We start from the raw sequence: 20,492 nt of genomic DNA on the forward strand, positions 1-20,492 counted from the left end.
GTATTTGCAGGAGGGTCGGGCTAGCAGCAACATCTCCCCAGCTTTTAGGGGGACACTTCATCTACACTGGCTGGGGAGCACCATCCCAAGCGGGGCTGGTAACCACAACCCAGGCACCGGCCACACACGCAGCAGCACAACGAGAGGCAGCAGGTGGGTCTGAACTGAAGGGCAGGGAGCCCAGGAAGAAATTAGATGGTACCATTCAGCATGCTGAGCGGCAATCAAAGGACACCAGACGCATTGCCGCTGCCAAGTTTCCGTAGGGGTCGAGGAAGAGAAGAGCAGCGCGGAAAGGTCTGTGGGATGGTGAAGAGGCTCTGCTATGTTTATAAGGAGCACTTTGCCTGTGTAAAGACCAGTAGAGGAGAAAGCGCACATTTATTGGAAGGTGCCAACAGTGGACTAGCTGTGTCCCATGTACCACAGACCCCTTTACACTTCTTTTCCCCATCCCGGTCAGTTACATGTCCTGATCTCACCGACGGGATGAAAATGGGGATTAACTTTTTCAGAGCAGAAGCTGCCGCTCTGGCTTTGTGTGTGTCTATGTGAGAGCTAATTCAGCCAGGTTATTGCATTTTTTTTTCACTTGACCGCAAGATAACTGTCTCTCAAGTCTGACTCTTCTCCAGAAGGCTGTAACGCACATAGACCTACACCAAGAGAGCAACGTGCCTTGGCAGGCTGACATCTGCCCAAGGCTGGCTTCACTGCCTTAAGCTGTTAAAAATCATGCAACATTTTCGCTCTGCCCTTCTGCCTGCTATAAGCACTTTGTATAACAGGTGAATGCCATGGAAGCCTTCACATATTTCTCCTCACAGCTCTCCTGTTGCTGGGGAAGTGGACCACAGGTCTAAAATGACCGGCTGCCCTAAGAGAAGGTGGAGCTGAACCTAGGTCTCCTTGCTGGCACGTGGACATGTGTCCCCGGGTGTCTGGCTCTGCTCAAACACAAATCCATGGCACGATCTTTTCCCCAGCAACCTTGCAATAGTGCACGTAAGATAAGAGACGGATGAAGCAAAGAAGGAAAACAATGGTACACAGCTGAGCCAGTTCAGACCAAGGTATCTTGTCTCCAGCTATGCCCAGATTTCTTCTATTGCTTTCTTTTTCCTCTTCCAGTACCAGGCCTGGGTTGGGTGCTTCCCCCTGCCTCCCACCACGCTCACACCAGAGCCCACCGCTGGCAGTGTCCCAAGCAGCTGTGACACCGGGCTGTCTCAGGGAGGCTGAGCAGAGCTGGGCATAACCCTGCTACCCTCCCTTGTCCATCTGTCTGCATATCCCTCCCCAGCACACGCAAACGTCCGTGCTGGCAAAGCCCCTTGGCAGAGGGGGCAAAGAGTGGCCAGTTCTGTGCCAAACGCATCGTTGGACACCCTGGCCTTCCCCTTCCCTCCTCAAAAAAGCCTCCTGCTCTTTGCTTGGGGTGAGCTGGCCAGAGAACTCCCCGTGGTGTCCCCTCACAGGGCACCAGGATCTGTCTCTATCCCTGTGCCCACTTGTGCAAGAGTGGACAGTGGATGGTGCCACCTAAATGGGTCAGTTCACTGATGGGGTCTTTTTTCCACACGTGTGGAAGAATTACTTCGAGGATGGAAAAAAAAGTTAAGGAAGCAGGAAAACCAAACAAATGAAGCTGATGTCCCCAGGGTCCCCAGGCAAAAGCCAAAGCTGTAAGGAAACGTGAGAGAGACGGAAGAACGGGACAAGTGTACATGATACTTCCCCACGTACGCGCCCGTTTCCATCCCGCTCGGGAGACAATGGCAGTCAGTGTGCCTGGCTGAGCCCACCGTCCTCTGCCTGCTGAACAGCTGGCAAAATTTACTGAATCGAACCTCAGACCGTGCCTGAGATGGACGTACATTGAGATAACTCTATCTGCTTTCCTTGTAGACAGAGGGAAGCTATGTGATTTGCACGTGTCAGAGCTGGAACTACCCGGGAAACCCTGATCCTCTTTTAAGCTCCGACCACTAAAAACAGGGGGTCCCCTTCGAAGGCGACGTTCAAGTTAAACGGCAAATAGAAATGTAAGCATTCGGCCGCGAGATAGCATTTCCCTTTCTGTCACATGAAAGATGAGTTCATTATAGAACATCCTCTCTCAAGCCTGTAGGGAAAAGCTTGGAGGCTCACAGATAAAACAGATTGAGTTATGTCTTCCTTCGCTTTAAGTGAGTACAAGTACAAGGATTTTTATTGTCTGCAATGTTAGCAACATTGCATCGTCCAAAAGACCTTGTTCATTTATCAGCTTTCTTAAAAATCTTTTGTTCACAAGCCTGCTTGTGTGTGAACGCGGAAAAAAATTCAGCTCTATCTAGTATCAGCCCGCAGCTGTTCAGTGACAGAAGGACTCAAAAGCTACGGATATGAACATGGGAAAATCCACCCAAAGCAGAAGGAAGACACAGTAAGCAACAGCTGCGTGACAAGAATATGCTGTTTCTGTAGTGTGAGGGGAAGAAAAAAAAAAAAAGCTACAGATACAGTAAGCATCGGAAAGTTGTCAGCAAACATTATAATTGTGATTCAGTTCAGAAGAGAAGCAAAATTACTTCTCCTTCTAACTTTCTCTAGGTATCTGATGCTCTTCTGGACATATGTTCTGATTCCCAGTGGGGTTTGGAAACTCCAAGCCAGGAGCTGGGTCCTTTGAACCATCTCCTAAGTGCTGGAGTCAGCAGATTTCAATCTGTCCCTGACTTTCACAGGAAAAAGGAAAAAACGAGCAAAAAATAAACAACCCAGTCCCCCAAACCTGCTAAATCCTTTCAAAAACCTGCTCATAATATTCTGATTATTCATAATACATCCGTGTTTGAGTCACCGCATGTTGGACTCGTGCTTTTTATGCTTCTTAAACCAAACAGATCCCAGGCACAGTAGATTTCTAAGCGTGTTCTCAGGGCACGGGTCCTCCCTCGAGCATATCTCCCTGAGACCCCGCAGCCAGAACCGGAGACTAACGCTGGCTTTCCCAGCTCTCCGGGAGCTTCACCTTTTATTTCTGCATGCACTCCACCTTGGTAAGCCCTTTACTTTATAACTTACCACCTCAGGGATAAACAGCTATTAAAATACATAGCAGAGCGACTGTGTAACGTTCGTAAAAATAATCTCTCTCTACCTGAGATGCGCAAGAAAATATATAGAGCTAAATAATGCAACAGAAAAGCCCACCTGCACCTCTCTGCGTCTGGTTCTTCACCATCCTTTGCCAGCCCCTTTCCAGGTCCTCTCAGGAGGACCTTCTTTCACTCCTGCACAAGGTCTCACCACATGAGATCGAAGCCTTTCCTCTGGAGTTCCCATTCTCAGGTACTGTCTCGTTTTAAAGGACCCTTCTTTTGCAGAAGTACGTTTCCCTCTTCCCTTTTTTTTCCTTTCCAAGCTCTCTTTGCATATAGCTTCTTAGCCCTGCTTCTAAGGGAATGCTTTTCCCTCAATCCCAGCCTGCTCCAGAGAAGCTGGGTAGCCTGACCTTCTCCAGGATGGAGCAATTCCTTTGTTATCTGAAGCTAACGAGCTCATTCCGGTGCCAACAGTCTCTAACGACCCATCCATTCATAGAGAAACCAGCTCCACTCCCCTCTTTCCTAGTGCAATGCTTATGAGATAAGGGCACAACAAAAGACAGCCCTAGAAGGTACGGGTGGAAACCATCTATAAAATGAAACTGGGATTCTATACCGTGCATACGTTCTTTAAAAATACTACCTATCCCATCCACTCCGATGAGGGAGATGTTTCTCTTCAGGTACTGTTCTAACATCGGAGAGGCAGTACGACTGGAAGATGTGCTGTGAAGCTCCTCTAAGGTGTTGCTTTACAGCACAGAGCCTCACCTTCCCATTTGTGAAATAGAAACGATGCTTTCCCAACCCGCTGGTCATTGTGAAGCATTCGTTCTGAGGATGGTGATTGATACCAAGGAATTTGGGAAGACGAGCAGCTAGCAGCATTGCCCCAGGAGCTCCCTGTTCAAAGCAGCTATCGCCAAGTCCAGAAGAGGTGAAAGCCCAGGTGAGAGTTTCCGCATATGGTGAAATGAGACAGCGGCACAACAGAGTTTTGCTGGGGGTACAGATTTGCAACATCAGGGGTGAAGAAAGAGCATAGCTGACAACCAAGAGCGGAGCCGAGGGAGGAGACAGTGGAGGAGAGCTGGAGGTTTCCATGAAGGAGAGCAGGGTGGTGCTAGTGATTTTCTTGGCTAATAAGGCAGTTTAGTTCCATTTACCAATAAACCCCCATCTACACATCCTGCACACTACATCCTGAGCTACGTATACGGAGTTATGTCAATGGACAGCAAACACCTACCTCTGCTTCTTGCTGTTTTTCAAATACTCAGGAAACTTCAAGGTGATGGACAGACGTTGCAGCCAGGCAAACTCTGACCGGGCACAAGGGAAAGGTTCTTCTTCCCTGAGAGTGGTGCAGCACTGAGACAGATTACCCAGAGAGGCTGTGGGATCTCCGTCCTTGGATATTTTGGCTGGACAAGGCCCTGAGCAACCCAATCTAGCTTGCAAGGTGGACCTGCTGTGAGCAGTGGATTGGACTAGGTGACTTCCAACCTAACTCATTCTATGAGCAATGCTTCTCTCAGCAACAGAATGAGAGGAAATGGCCTCAAGTTGCGCCAGGGGAGGTTTATGCTGGATATTAGGAAAAAATTCTTTCCTGAAAGAGTGGTGAAGCATTGGAACAGGCTGCCCAGGGAGGTGGTGGAGTCACCATCCCTGGAGGTGTTCAAGGAACGTGTGGACGTGGCACTGCGGGACATGGTTTAGTGGGCATGGTGGGGTTGGGTTGGTGGTTGGACCTGATGATCTTACAGGTCTTTTCCAACATCAGTGATTCTGTGATTCTGTGACTTGTGTCTATTTACGTCCAGTAAGACAGCTGAAGGGCAGCACCACCCTTCAGGGAGCATCAAGTCACGCGTAAGAAGCTCTGTGTGCCTGTGAACACCAGCGTCAGAATCAGGGAGAACAGCAATCAAGCAAAAGGGTTTCCTAGTCAAGAGCAAAACTAGAAGCGAGGTAGCAGAGCTGCAGAGAGAAGAGAAGGGCATTTCTTCTGATAGCCCTGGGGAGAGGTGGCCCTTGAGAAATCGCTCACCGTGGCTCAGCTGCTGCCGCATTGTTTTGCCCCCGTGGGGCGATGGAGGCGCTTTGGGAGCTCTCCAGGGGCGGCAGCAGTGGATTTCGCAGAGACCTGTGAGAATTTCTTTCCACTTCAACGGGAGGGCAGCTATCATTTCGGCTGCCTTCCCATCTCAGTCCCTGCTTAAGCGACCTTCTTACTCACATCAGGAGTTTTGCCCAGACCAAACAGGAACCCCTTTAGACTTTGGATGCAACTCAAACAACGCAGACGTGACTTTCACCATGCCTAGCAAGACACTCCAGTCAGCCAAGAACCACCTGCATGGAAGGGCTGGGAGCTTCGACTTGAAATGACTGGGGCTAGAGCTTGAGGCAAAGATGTTCGTCACCCCATTGCGCAAAGGCAGAGGGCTGGTCCTGGAGGTCTTTGCTCCCCGTTACTCATGCAAATGCCCAGCAAAGCCTCAAGAAGGGCAGCACTGTTGAGCGTGAGGACTTGGGCTAGCAAGGGATGCTAAGGAGCTGATGGGTGAGAGGGGTTTCACACCACCCACAGTTTCTTACTTCTCCAGAAAACCATGTCTTCAAAAGCCGTTAAAAGAAAAAAAAAAGTTATCTGCGGGAATAGCTTTTAATTCAGCAGCTTTGGAAGAGAAAACTAACACGTAAAATTGTTTACCTCAGTAGAGCACATTTATTGACACTCTTTTATTTAGGTTTACTCTTGTTTTGTTTTTTATGTGCTTGTCTGCTTGTCAGGCAATAAAACTTTTCTTCATTCCATTTGTTTGTTTGACCACATTAAGAAGACCAAAGTCAACAGATCTAGAGAGTATTTCATAGTCCCTGGAATGCAAAAGGGACGCCCAAAATACTGCATCAACCGTTATTTAAGCCAGAATGCTTGGGAAACTAATATTTCTTTATGGACAGTTTTCTGATGCATTTGTGGAGCTGTCGCTTCACGGTCATTCACATGGCTTCCAAATCAAAACCTCATACTGATGTAGCTCCATATAAAATATCTCGCTATTTGCCAGACCATATATGCCTCATATGTTTCAGCAAACTATTCAGCGTGGGAACCTGTGTCGGGATAATTCTCTCACTGCAGAAGAGAATTACACTTATCTTTAAAATACAGCTGCTTCTGGCAATAAATATCGTGATTATTTAGCAGCTCACGGCAATGTTAAGCCAACCGAGGTATGCAGTATCCCTTCCAAACTCCCCGTAGAAGGAGCAATTTACTCTGAAGGTCTTCCTCTCCCTTTCCCTCTTTTGTATAGACCTAGGCATGGCTCACACGTCTATTAAATGTAAAATCTTTGCCCTGGTGGAGATAGAAAGAAAATGGAATCGAAGCTCCACGTTTGTTTTGGTAAGAGCAAAACCACCTGTATTGGATCGAGACAGAGAGACCAGAACGACAAGTCAGAAGATGACTTTTGAAGTAAGGTGTGTGACAGCGAGATGCTTCAAAAATTGGAGATCAGCTGAAGGTTTGGGGACAGAGAGACTTTTATTAATCTCTCCTAACAGTCTGGAAAGAAAAAAGATTGCGCGTTTAATGCCAAAGCCATCTTTGAACTACGGACAGATACAAACATTCCAGAGAGCGGGGAAATCACGCAGCGGAATGCAACAGGTTAAGACCAAAGTCAGTTTTAAGCAGAAAAGCAAGCTGATTCACAAGCAGAGGAAAAAAAAAAAAGGATTCTGTCACCTTCAGATCCTATCATACTATTAACGATGAAAGAGATATCAACGGTTCATACCTGTAATTTGCCAGAACTGTCCTTGCTCTTTCAAATACCTGCTCCAAAAGCCGACTTTTTTCCCTATGCCACTTACAAAAAAAAAAAAAAAAAGACGGCGTTTATGTACCGTTCTGCATACCAGTGGCCCGATCCTGTAAAAAAAAAGCCAACATCTCTCCCTTTCAATCGACCTCCCGGCGCGTGGGAGGCACCTGCTATGCGTTCCTGCTCCCTGTATTCGAACAGCACCCTTATCACCCAGCTCACCAAGGAGAGGACCGAGTCGGCAGCACTCCCTGCAAAGTACGTGGCACCCCTGCAAGATAAGGCTGCGGCACCAGGAGAGTCAAGCAACGCAAAAATTTCCCTGTCTCCCGCATAGCGAGAAAAATCCCAGTCCCAGACTTTCAGCTCCAGCAGAAATATCTCATCGGTTTCAACTCCTTTGCCGCAGGAAAAACTGCAAGATCTCACCCGAATTCTGCACGTGCCTGTGTCACCACAGGTTACAGGCTCTAGATAGACTCACAGACCTGATAATTTTAAGGCCAGAACGCATCAGGGGGATTATGTGTCTGATTTTTTGGGGTGTAATGCTGGTCACAGAACCCCACGCAGTAACTCCTCCTTCAACTCTGCGACTGTGATTTGTGGTAGAATATCCTTTTGAGGCTTTAACCCCACCTAACCTTAAAGACACAGCCCTAAATGAAATATCAAGGGATCCGGTAAACTTCCAGTTGAAAAGTTCACTTTGTTGTTAGCCTAAACCTACCGCTACCACCTCGACCATCCGAAATCTCCCTGAATTTCTCTCGCTTTCTCTAGCTTACGGTCACGTCAAACCCGGGAGTGTCTTTGGGCTAACTGTGATGAATTTACAAAGCCTTCCAGCCTAAACCATGAGTCCCAGAGCATTCTTGCAGCTCTTTTTTGAGTCCCTTCCCATCTCGCCTAATAAAGAGATCTGTGAGCGGAGTTGTGCACTCCTTGCACCGGGCGTTGCACAAACGCAGTTTCTACTTACTGCGCTGAAGAAGTTTCAGCTGAGGAATGAGAAAGGATAAAGAAGAAAGTCTGCACAAACCAGAAAGGAGTAAATAATTAAAAATATGTTAAGCCATCACATAGAATTCGTTAGTTAATGCTGTAACTGTTGCGCCTGCATAGAATCACCCTCTAAAGGCAAGTATAGTTTTATTACGGGATATATTTCACCTGCTCAGCAATTATGTTGTTCAAGGTGGCGGTTAATGATAAAGCTAAATGATAAATGATATTTAGAGTTGAAAATTGCCCGTACAATTAAAAATAACTCCCTGAAAACACGTGGGCAATGCGCAGCAGTTCCTGTGGTATCCGAATCCTGTTCTACTCTTTAATCAGAAACCAGAGGAATGAAAAGAGAATTTTTATCACGGTGTTCCTGTTGAATGCACAGCATGGAATTATGGGATTTACCTTTGAACAGCTAAAAATCAGCTATTTAAAAAAAAAAAAAAAAGAAACCACCAAGATAGACTGCTTCCAGTGACTGAAGCCGGAATAATTTTATTTCAAATCTATTGCACATTTTATTATTCACGGTGTTCGTTTGCTTTTGGGGCTTTCCTCAGCTTGGACAGTGGAAACACATTAATCTGCTTCTTTTTTGGCTTCCAGTCGGTTTCACTTTCAGATTCTCATGTTTCACACTCCAGCCTTCGGGTTTCAAGCACAGCGAGGGAATACTTAATTTCATTTAAACAAACAAACAAAAAAAACCTGCGGTCGCCGGGCGCGCACGCAACGCGTTGGTCGCTCTGCGGTTCAGCTGAGATGCTTGAACCCTCACCGTCCCCCGAAGCATCTTCAAGACGGTTCTCTGGGATTTGCAAAGAAAAGAAATGAGAGAAATAGGATTTATTAAAAAAAAACAAACAAACAAACCAAGAGTCACCGCGTTTTGCAGCGCTCTCCATCCAACACCAATAAAATACCGTTACGTATCACCCATTTCACGCCACCTGCCCGTCGGATTAATGCTTGCGGAGCCACCGGCCCTCAGCACCCCAAGAAAAGGGGCTCCCGAGGCAGGAGCAGCGCCCGCGGCTGCTCGGGCAGCGCGGATCCCCCGCGGCCGCGGCTCTGAGCAGCGCTGCTCCGCGGGAGCGCCCGGGGGAAAAAACCATAGACGAACGGTGCTTGATATAATCATGTGTGCTTTTAAAGGGGCGAAGTAGCTCATCAAAAGAAGGGGAGCGAGTGCGAAACGTATTTATTTTTCCTTTTTTGCCTTTTTTCCTTTTTTTTTCTTTTTTTTTTCTTTTTTTTTCTTTTTTTTTTTCCCCGGGGGGAGGGCGGTATTTAACATATGGCACTCGGTAATCGCTACACGGAGGCTGTTAAAACATCTGCTGCCTCCGAACGCGTACGGCAGCGCCCGTGGGAGCGGGGACAAGGCGAAGGGGCAGCTCGGGCACGTCGGGCTTCCGCGGCCGCGGGACCCCCGACGGCCGCCCCGGCTGCCTGCGCTTCACAGCGCTGGCGTTTCCCCGTTGGAAACGGGTACCGCGTATCTAAACGCCGTCGCACCGGGGAAAAGTGGGTTGGTTTTTGGGTTGGTTTGTCGGGTTTTTTTTTTTTCCACGACGTCGCTGCAGATCCACGGCACCTCGGCGTGCAGAGCTGGCACGCTTCCATTTATTGATTTAGGGTTTAGGGTTTTTTTTTTTTTCCCTAACGGGATCCACCCCCCCCGCCCCCAGGAAGGTGGCGGGGAGGCAGCGGCCCGCCCGCGGGGCCCCCGGTTGCTCCCCCGGCGGCCGCCCCATCGCGGGGCGCGGAGGACGCCCCGCATCCCTCCCCCGGTCCCCGCGGCTCCCCCGCCGTCGGCAGCCGCGCCGTGCCCCAGACATCACCCCACTTCGGAAAGTCGGTGCCGGACAATTAGGACACCCGTCGGCCTCCCCCCCGAAACCCACATAAATCACAATCGCTGCATTGTCGGGCTACAAAGCCAGACGGGAGCGCTTATGAATTTAAGTTTCGAGAAGGAAAACGTGCGCTGACACAACACGCTCCCTGTTCACAGGAGCAGCCAGGAAGGGGAAATGAATGGTGGAAGTTAAAGAGCCTTTCATTGCGGAGCACGCCGCGCCGCAGCGGGTCCCCGCTCGCCGCCCTCGACGTACGGCGGGGGCTGCCCCCTCCCCGCTCCCTTCCTTCGCCCTCCTAAAAAACGCGAGCCTCGGCCGGGCAAAGCTCTGCCCAATTCTGCCGACGGCGGGCTCGGCCCCGGTAAGCTCCCGCCTCGCGGTGGGGGGGGGGCGGGAGGGGGGAGAGGGGCCACACACGGTGCCCGGTAGCGCCCGGACGGCCCCGCCGCTTCGTTTCGGCCGTGGCCGGGAGCTGCTGGCCTCGGGGGACGGGACGGGACGGGACGGGCGCGGAACTGATTTTGCGGGGAAATGCTGCAAGCCAGGCGTGGAGAGCTCGGCTGGCCCGGCTCCCCGTTACCGGGGGATGGGGCGGGGGGGGGCAGTCCTGCTGGCTTTTGGGGGGCGAAGTCGCCATTTCCTCCGACGGGAGGGTTAAGCGCGGGGCCGCCCCGCCGGTTTTTGCAAGGGGGCCCTTGCCGCTGGAGGCCGAAGAGCTGCAACCCCCGGCAAAGCCGGTCCCATCCCTCCCCTCCGGTTTGCTGCCGAGGGCTAGCGTGGGAGGGGGGCGCGTTTGCCCACTCGCGGGCAACGACGGCCGGTCGCCCGCCTTCCCCGATGCCAGCACAGCCCGTGCGGTTCCCGGGCCCGGCGGTGCGGTCGGGTGAGGGGGGACTCCAGCTCGCCCCCTTCCCTCCCGGGCTGCTTTCGATGCCGGGCAGCATGCCTCCTTAAAATATAATCTGCCCGGTAACAATCAGCGCGCAGCGGCGAGAGCCCCGGAGCCATTGGCTATGCAAATGGAGGGAGGGGAAGCGGCGCCCCAAACTCCCCACTCACACTTTTAAGGCGGTATTTCTCCCCCCCCCCCTCCGCCTTTCCCCTCCCAGCCCACCTCCGGGGTGGGGGGGGGAGGACGGCCGCTGCGGGACTCGGGCTCCTCGCGGGGCCGTCCGCCGCTCCGCGCCCGCCCGGGCGGCTCATCCCCGGGTGGCTCCTTCCCCCTCGGGAGCCTCTCGCTTTTACCGTAGCAGGCAGAGGCTCCGCGAAGTTGACACATTTTGCGGGCGGGGAGCGACTTGCGAGGGGGCGGCGGAGGGAGAGGCGGGGGGAAGTCACTCGGTGCGGGACATAACTCCTTCTTCCCCCCCCCCCCCCCCCCGGGCAACCTCCCCCCCCTCCCTCCCCCGCTGAGTTTCCTAGAAAGTTATATCGGCGTGGCCATGCAGCGCTGAAAGGGTTCGCCTGCTCGAAACACGTACGTGTGCCGGGGGGAAAGAGAGTGGCGATTATTGTTGGATTTCACCCCAAAAAAACCCCCCACCCCTCAAGGTCGTGTCTTTTTTCGGGGTTGCCGTTAAGCTGCACTTTAGCGGGGAGCTCTGTGTCTGTCTGTCCGGCTGTGCGTGTGTGTGTGTGTCCCTCCAGCTGCAGATTAAGGGGGTACTGGAGGGGGTGAATTAAGGGGTTGGGGGCGCGGATGTGGCATCCCCCCGCCCCGAGCCAGGACGTTTCATCCTTCGCCCCCGTCCTCTCGGGGGGTACCGCGGGGGGGGGCCCATTGGTTCTTGCAGGAAGGGAGGGGGGTAGATTTAGACGGGCTCCCGCAGAAGGAGAGCGTGGAGCGGGTTTCATTTGGTCGCTGGAAGGAAAAACAAAAAAAAAAAAAAAAAAAGAAAAGAGAGAAGCTGTCATTTGTGTGTGTCCCTATACGAGGGCCTCCTGGTTCCTTGTTAGCTTATAGAGAGGAGGGGAAAAAAAAAAGAAAAAAAAAAAACACAACCCACAAAAAAACGCGTTTGATGTTACGTCTGACCAGCTGCTGTTCTCCATAATAACAAGCGAGAGAGAACTGCCTGCCCTGGCGAGTTGCGTCACTTCGCTTCAACTTTAGGCTAGAAATCAAGAGAGAGGGAGAGCCGAGTTTCAGGGGAGGCAGGAGCGAGCTGGAGAGCCCTGCCGCCTTCCTCCCACCCACCTCCCCCTCCTCCTCTACCCCTCTCCTTTCCCCACCCCTTTCCCCCCCGCCTCCAAAAACAACCAAAAAAAAAAAACCCAACAACCCCCCCCCCAACAACAACAACAAAAAAAAAAAAGAAAACAACTTTTCCATCCGAGAAAGAGGGAGATCTCTTTGGAAACATGGAGCTGCTGTGCTGCGAGGTGGATCCCATGAGGAGAGCTCTGCCCGACCCCAACTTGCTCTACGACGACCGCGTTTTGCACAACTTACTAACCATAGAGGAGAGGTACCTGCCCCAGTGCTCCTACTTCAAGTGCGTCCAGAAGGACATCCAGCCCTTCATGAGGAGGATGGTGGCCACTTGGATGCTGGAGGTTCGTATCCCGTCGACTTTCTTCCACCCCCCCCCCCGTCCGCCCCGTCTGCCCTCGGAGCGGCGGAGGCAGCGGGCACCCCGCCGCGGGCAGCACCCCCGCAGTCCCCTCATCCCCCCGCAGCCTCTCGCCCCTCCGGTGGCGGTGGGGGGGTCTTCTTGTGTGTGTGTGTGTCCCTCCTTTCTCCCCCCCCCCCCCCCGAGCTCACCCGGTGCGCTGCGGTGGGGGAAGGGGCGCGGGGAGCATCGACGGTGTAAATGGCCCGGGGCGGGCGGGGGGGGGGGGGGGGGGCGCAAAACGGGGTGCAGGAGAGGAGGGAGAGGCGGTTGGAAAAGTGCTTTGCAATTAAAAAAGCAAAGAAAAGCCGCCTGCGGGCGGTCGGCAGCGCTGGAGATCGAGGCTTTTCTGGGAAAAGGGAGCTGCGCCCGGGGCAGGGCGAGGGGCGGCGGTGGGGGGGGGGGTGCCCGGTGCCCCCCGCGTTTTGCCCCGCGGGGATTTCATGCCCACGTATGCAGTGCTGAGGACGTGCCTTTTTTTTTTTTTTTTTTCTCGCCATGTTGCGTTGCATGCAACTCTGCTCGGAGGCGCCGAGCCCGTCTTTTCCCCCCCCACCCCTTTTCCAAGAAGGGGCTCGGAAATACCCCCCGCCGCTGCCCACCGCTCCCCCCGGCCTGGCGGGGGGCTACCGGGAAGCCCGAGCGGGCGGCGAACCCCCCCCCGCCTTCGCCCCGATACTTCAGGCGGGGCGGCAGCCGGGCCGGATCCCCGCAGACGCGTCTGCTTTACCCTGGCCCCACCGCCCATCATTTACCCCTTCGGATCTCCTTTGGGGGGGACCTTTCCCCACCCAAACCCCCCGCGTTGGAAAGCCCAGACCCCCCCCTTGGTTTTCATGTGTGATTTGTGCTTTTTCCCCCCGGCTCTGATTTTTGGTAAATTTTTGAAATCTTTTTTTTCCGCTCGCTCCTGTTAAAAGGATCCAGGCTGCTCGGGCTCTCCCCACCCCACCTCGCCCTCGCTGTGTCTCCCGTCCATCCCATAATCCCCCCCCAAGCCGGATCGGGGGCGCCAGGAGTGGGGGGACACCCCCCCCCCTCCCCAGGGGGGGTAATTTTTGGAATTGTCGGAAAGGATAGCGGAGCGTCCCGGGATGCCACCGGTAGCAAAAGCGGGACCCTCGGAGAAGTTTTGATATTTTTAGCGATTATTTTTTTTTTTGAAAATATGATGAAATAAAAAAAAAAAGAAAAAAAGGGGAAAAATTGGGTCGCAAGGAAAAAAAAAAAAAAAAAGTCGGAGGCTGCTGGCTCGCTGCTGGATGGGGCTTTTGGGCTCTCCCACACAGCGTCTTGAATTCATTTCTTACTGAATGAACTGAAGGAATGCGAAAGCCGACTGACAGCCTTCCCGGGCTCACCCCCTCCCCCGAAATTTAGCTCCCCGGGGGAAACAAAACTAGCAGGAGCCCCAGCAGGGAGGCGGCCGCCCCTTCCGTGGGATCACTCGTCTTATTTGATTTGATTTGATTTTTTCCCCCTTTCCCATCTCTTTCCCTCTCCCCCCCCCCCGGCAGGTCTGCGAAGAGCAGAAGTGCGAGGAAGAAGTCTTCCCCCTGGCCATGAATTACTTGGACAGATTCTTAGCCGTGGTGCCCACTCGCAAATGCCATCTGCAGCTGCTGGGAGCGGTCTGCATGTTCCTGGCCTCCAAGCTGAAGGAGACAATCCCCCTCACAGCCGAGAAGCTGTGCATATATACGGACAATTCCATCCGACCCCAAGAGCTGCTGGTAAGCAGCCCCCCCCCCCCCGTCCCCCCCTGTCCCCCCCCTCAGCCACCAGCCTTCTCCATCCCTCTCCCCTTCTCCCCCCGCCACTCGTGCCGCCCTTTTGTAACCAAACCCCGCGCTTTTCACGGGGGTTCCCGCACTCCGGATTGTTCAAAAGCGCTAAAGGCGGAGGGAGGGGGCGCGGGGGGGGGACACGCAGACACGCACACGGAGGGGACCTCCCCGTGGGTTCGCTCCCCGTGGGTTTGGACTGCTTAGAAGCCGCCCCGCCGTTCAGGCCCGCTTCCCGCCTCGTTCACGGGCGCAGCGCAGCCGGTTCGTGTCCGTGTCCGTGTCCGTGCCCCCACGCCGCGTGTCCCCCCACCGTGGGCGCGGGTGTCCCCGCGGGGGGGACCTCGCCGGGAGGGAGGCGCCGGGCGCACGTGCGCGGGGCGGGCGGCGCGGGGCGGCGGCGCCACCTGGCGGCAGACACGCGGCGCCGGGCGTGACTTCACCCCTTGAACGGCTGCCAGGCGGCCCCGGCGGCGGAGGGCGGGGGGGGGGGGGGGGGGGAGCCGCCTCCGCGGCCCCCCGCTCCTCCCGCAGGACCCCGGCAGGCCCTGCCACCGGGTGTCCCGCTCTCCGTACCCGGCGGGGTCGCAGGGCAGGGTGGGTCTCGCTCCTCGCTTCAGCCGCGGGTGGGGGCTGGCGCTGTGGGGTGGCGTCGGGGAAGGCTCAGGTGGCAGCGGGCAAATGGCCGCCTGCGTGACTGGGGAGGTGCGGCCTTGTTCCTGCGGCCTTTGCCAAGGTGGTTCCCCCTCGGTCATCGCTGAGGCGGGGGGCGAGGTGGCGGTTCAGCTGGCTGAAACAACCCCTGAGTACAAGGCCCACGCCAAGTCCTCCTCATGGTAGTGCTTCTGCTACGTCCGATTCGGTCTAGCCCTGCTTGAACCCCACGTTGATGAGGCTGATGATCATCTGTTGATGAGGTACCATTTCTACGCGTAGTGACGCTGCAGGGAGTGATTCAGACGTAGTGAGAGCAGGAAGAAAAAGAACCAAAATTATTTGAGGGGATAATGGAGCTTTGCAAGGCGCTTCGTGGCGCGGAGCGCCGGAGAAGTACTTAAGCCTCGCAGCAAGACCTACGTTCAGCCGGATAGCCTTGTTCTCCCAGACCCTGCTGAACGCGCGTAGCCAGCCGAATCCCAGGAGAATTTCTCCGCTGAATCACCGGGTGAAGGCAGTGGGAATTCCCCCCCGGGGACGGGACGGGAGCTCATGCTTCTGCAGAGAGCTTTGCGCTGCAAACCCTGCCACGGCTGTCACAGGCACCAGGCGTCCGGCTGCGGGTACGGACCGTTGGGGCAAGCGCGGTGGCCCCCCGCGCGAGAAGACGTGGAACGATGTGCCTACTTTTTTGTGCCACCTGGATTTCCACGTGTGTTTTAAACGCTTCCCTGTATTCAGTTCTCTAGATTAAGTGCCCTTCTGTATCAAAAACCTATCGCGTGAGTAATGGTGGGAAGACCGGTCTTTAGTTAACGTAATTGCCATCATGTTCAAACATTTTACAGGTTTTCTTGAGAAAGAAAAAAAGACAAACCCATCTAGTTGCTGGGGCCGGTTACATACGTGAACGTCAGATTTCTCAAGCTATGGAGGGCTCTGTCATAATCCAGTAGGAATGTCTGTAGGAAAGTAACTTGCTGTTAAAGCGGGCATCTATTCAGAGAAGCGGCTGCAGAAATGGCATTGTGGGGTCCATGTTTATGGTTTCTCAGCAACGCTGGTTGACGTCTCCTCGGCTGCAAAATTAAAGGACGTTTTTTTTCGACTTGCCAGCTCTACGAGCTTAGCTGGGGCTCCCCGCCACGCTGGGCTCCATCAGGCTCACGCATCATCAGGACTCAAGAATCAGTGCATGGAATTTAGTTAATAGCTAATAGTTGATGCATGAGACAGAAACGAGTCCAAGGCCTGAGCTTTGTTCGCTCTGCAGGGCACTGTAAGGTATTCGAAATTTATTTTAAATGTTGAAGCACGCAGGTCTAGCCCTGCTTGAACCCCATGGCTGGATCTGTTCATGAAGTACCATTTCTACGCGTAATCACACTGCAGGGAACGGCCAGTAGTTACATATGCACCCAAGCCTTCCTTTGATTTCACTGGGAATTTGGGGCGTGCAAAGAATGTGGGAATGGATCCGGCATGATTTATTGGCAGATAATTTGCACAGGCTACTTCTTGGCTGTGTTACGTGCATTTCCTTTCTGCAAAGCCTGTCCTGGAGTAGTTCAAGCACCATCAGATTGATCTGCGGGGGCTTTTGAGTACAGTTTTGGGAGAGAATGCCATCAAGCTAACTTCCTCAGTTTTGGAAGAAAAGAATGTATATCTAGGTTATTTTTGTGCATGGTTATCCCTAGGGCTTTAAATGGCTATAAAGTAAGGACTATAGCCATTTAAAAGAAGTTACTAGGGAAAGGACCACAGTGACCTTGGCAATATCTAATTGCAGGCTAAACTTTCTGGGTGGGCATTCAGCAGTGGATACAAAAAAAGTAAAATCTTGGCAGGAGCTGCCAGGTCTCATTATTTTCAGTAGAGCTTGACATTTCCAGTGTTTAAAAAAAAAAAAAAAAAAAAAAGAATAAAAAGAATAAAGTCAACAACTTCAAAGCAGTAGGGGCATACGGGGAAAAAAATGTTTGAGCAAACGCAATGTAGCAGTGATATAATTACAGGCAGAGAAATAAGCGAAGCGGGGTTTTTTCAGGCTTGCTTATGGCTTTTCTCCTCTTCTCCCCTCCCCGTCCCCCCTCTCCTGCAGGAATGGGAGCTGGTGGTGCTGGGGAAGTTGAAGTGGAACCTCGCAGCCGTCACCCCGCATGATTTCATTGAACACATCCTAAGGAAGCTGCCTCTACCTAAAGACAAGTTGCTTTTGATCCGGAAGCATGCCCAAACGTTCATTGCCCTTTGTGCCACAGGTAGGCCAAAGCGCTCCGGGTACGCCTGCTGCTCACCCTGCGGTTGCAAGGGCAGATTAGTCACTGGTGGTACGAAGGCTTTTCATCCCCTCCATCCTTACGTGATGCGGGAAGAGCGGCTGAAGCCAGTGGGATTGTTCGCAAAGGGCGTTGTGAATCAGGCCCCGAAACGGCGTAGAAGCAGAATTCTTGCAATCGGGAGCTGCAGTGCAGTTGCGGTCCTGCTCCTACTAACGCGTGCGGTGCTTTTGCGGTGAAGTCAGTAAGATTGGATGAGACCATGCGATTTTCCACTTTGCCCGTTCACTCATTTTTTTAAAGGGCCACAGGTCGTTTGTAAGGACAGCTGTGGGACAGCGAAAATCCTAGAAGCTGTTATGGCACATGAGCCCAAAATGCATTGGGGTTATGCATTAAATTTGTGTGTTTGTAAATTTTGCATTAACTGGACGTTGTCCAGATAAAAGGTTAAATTTGTATTTTAACTTCTGTGGTACTGCCGCATTACTGAAGCATAGGGAATGACAATTTAAAAAGTAATGAGTTTTTCTTTAAACATGTGGATCCTTTCTCTAGCTTCACTCCAAGAAAGCAGTGAAACTAGTCCGTTTCGTAGGGAACCGTTACACCATTTTGTCGCATGTTTGGCTGAATACAGTTTCTGAAGATTTAGATGAGAATAATTGCTTCTGTGGAAGAGGGACTTTTAATTTATACCTGTCTGCAAAACACTGGTTTTTGTTCGTTGTTTTTTTTTCTCCCCAGTGACTTTTAGAAGGTTAAGTGTACTCTAATTTTCATCCAGAGTATTAAACGGTTAGAGCACTTCTTAGAAGCTAGACCTGGAACAGATAAACAGCGTGCAGTGTTTTCCAGGGTTATTATCAAGTAGTATATGGCTCAATGTTTGAATTCACTATAGTTTGACGTACCAAGTCCTTTGTGATAGTCACTGTTCTGGCTGCGTGTTGGCAGAGGGGAAAGGAAGATGGGGTGCAGCTTTTGGGTGTGAATGTCTACTGCTATGCCTGCTTCTCGGTATTTGAGATGTAGTGACTGCTCTTTCAACGTAGGCCAGTTTTTGCTATCTCAGTCGATCCGTTTTAGAGAATCTTTTATGGGCTGCGTTAGGGGGATTGACTTTTTGGTTACCAAGATGCTCAAGCTTTTCCTTCTTTTCCCACTGCTGCGTGATCCTTTTCAGGCAAAAGACCGCGGGACTCAATAGAAATACTGCTCAAAGTCTGCAGGATCGCTCTCGGTAATTCGTCAGACATTTCTGGACTAATTAGCTTTTTACTTTAGGATTAATCTGTTCCATCAGCTGTGCCTTCTTTCTTTGCCTTCTCCCCTTACCCAAGATTCATTCACACTACCCTTTTCTTCCGAAAAAGATGACCTTTCCCATGGACATTTCTCTGGGTCCTCACAACACCATCAGCCATCAACCTCCAACATACCTGGATGTTGTCTTCCAAACCAAACCAATCTTCCCTCTCTTTTGTTGCGTTCACCTCCTACAATAGTGTTTTGGTTTGTTTTGTTTTATCCAAGAGGACATTTTCTTGAGTGACGTAGATTTCGTTATGATTTAACTTCTCAGATTCTGGTCTGTAATCCTTTGCCATTGAAGTTTTCCGTATAACCAAACCGTTGCAGGACTGTGGGCCATGAAGGAGTTCCCAAAGTCCATGGCTTCTTTCCCCCCTTTCTTCGTGAATTCTTTGATGGTTAGCTCCATGCTTTACTAGTCCATTTACCGAGACCCAAAACAGAATCCCCTTTCCAACCCTGAGCCCAGTCATGCACTTTTCTCATGTGTTTCCCCCGTGTGATCTGCTTCTCATGTTATATGTCTTCAATGCGTGAACCCAAGTCCTTTGCGTAGCGTTTAAAGAGGCAACAAGTCAGCGTTTCTTTTCTTGCAAATGAAAGACATTAATTGACTGCGTACAGAGCTCCCCGAAAGACAGGGCACCATGGTGCTGGCTGTAGATTCTCTTTTCTTCTCATCCCATTTTCTACAAACCACTGTGTTGGCATTTAGTTTTGAGGAGGACCCACAACCCCTTGCAGTTTCGAAAGCAGCCCTCACCCAAGCCCTCATTCCCAGATTTCTGCCTCATTTCCAGTTTACTAGCAAGCTACTACCCCCATTTCCATTGTAGAAATGTCATGTTATTACTGCTGTATTTCCCTCTCACTGCCACTCTTCTCGAAGTCGTTCTTACCCTCCTCGGTGAAGAAAAGCCCCTTCTCATCAGACTTCCTTCCAGATCCAGTTGTCATTTCCTTTTCTTGTCCTGTTTGTTGCAGAGCTCTCATCGGCCGCTGTGTTTCTTCTTTCCCTTTCTCCCTCAAAGCTTCTGCTCTCTGCCAGCTCGGGTTAAGCCTGGTGTTTCATTTCCCCATTTGCCCTCTTTCAACAGGATGACCTCCTTTGACATGCGGCTGCCTCTTCCCTTGCTCCCTCTACGCGTGTTTTTAGTCCATTTTTGACTCTTTACTGTTACCAGACCTGACCTTGCTGGCTGGCTAACGGCTCTGGTCTGGAGCACAGCGCTGAATTTTTATTTCCTGATTCATCTCAGTGCAGCTTTCTCTGCTCTCAAGTACTTCTTCTTCTTCTTTAGTGTATCGTGCAAAATCTGGCATATTTTGAGCTTCTTTCCTCTAGCCCGAGTTCTTCTACACCAACTGCAGCATTTTAATTTTTCAGCAAAAGCGTTATACCAGAAATTCCCGAATGTTGCCTGCCTTTACAGAGCCGGTTGTGATCTCGGTCCTGCAATACTTTTTGTCAGCAAATGGAGAGGGAGGCAACCGTTAACAGTTCTGGATGTGTAGGATCACTTTGATATTCATCCCTATTCTCCCTTCCATTTGAACATTATGCAAAAGGGGATGATACTTGGTTCTTTTGTGTATTCCTTTCAGTTATGTTTTATCATTTTGGCCCTCTCTCTGTTCCTCTGTCCTTATTTTCAGCCCAGTTTCTGAAATGAGCTGCGTGGATATAAATCCACAGCCTCTCCCCAGTCCTTGCGGTGATTAATGATTCACATGAGCATGACTGAAACTGGAACGTATCCCTCTTTGCCCTTGGTCTCATCTGAACGTACGGCTGCTGAGCAAGACAGAACCTTATTCCCTGAATAAAGAGCTTTCTCTTTACCGTGCCCTGCACTCGCAACACTTTCAGGAGCCTCCTTCTCCACTGGAAGGGGCCGAAAGTGGTGTCTGCCCACAGCCCGTCCCTGGCTGTGCTTCCAGCGCCACGGCCATGCAAACAAGGTACTGTCATTAAGCGAGAGCTCGATCTGTCGTCTGGGAATTGCCCATGTGTAGGCCAGCTTTCTTCAAGC

General features: G+C 51.9%; 1 protein-coding gene across 1 annotated transcript in view; it reads left to right on the top strand.

Moving 5' to 3' along the window:
* The first annotated feature begins 12,161 nt into the window (after nucleotides 1–12,161).
* Nucleotides 12,162–20,492, top strand: part of CCND2 (cyclin D2) — a 33,922-nt gene continuing 25,591 nt past the window's right edge. Inside the window, exons 1-3 of the mRNA XM_059816793.1 lie at nucleotides 12,162–12,366; nucleotides 13,940–14,155; nucleotides 16,968–17,127. Coding sequence (XP_059672776.1) covers nucleotides 12,172–12,366; nucleotides 13,940–14,155; nucleotides 16,968–17,127 — 571 coding nt within the window. The 5' untranslated portion in view covers nucleotides 12,162–12,171. The remainder of the gene's footprint in view (nucleotides 12,367–13,939; nucleotides 14,156–16,967; nucleotides 17,128–20,492) is intronic.

Source organism: Gavia stellata, chromosome 4, assembly GCF_030936135.1.
Source record: "Gavia stellata isolate bGavSte3 chromosome 4, bGavSte3.hap2, whole genome shotgun sequence".
Taxonomy (NCBI): Eukaryota; Metazoa; Chordata; class Aves; order Gaviiformes; family Gaviidae; genus Gavia; species Gavia stellata.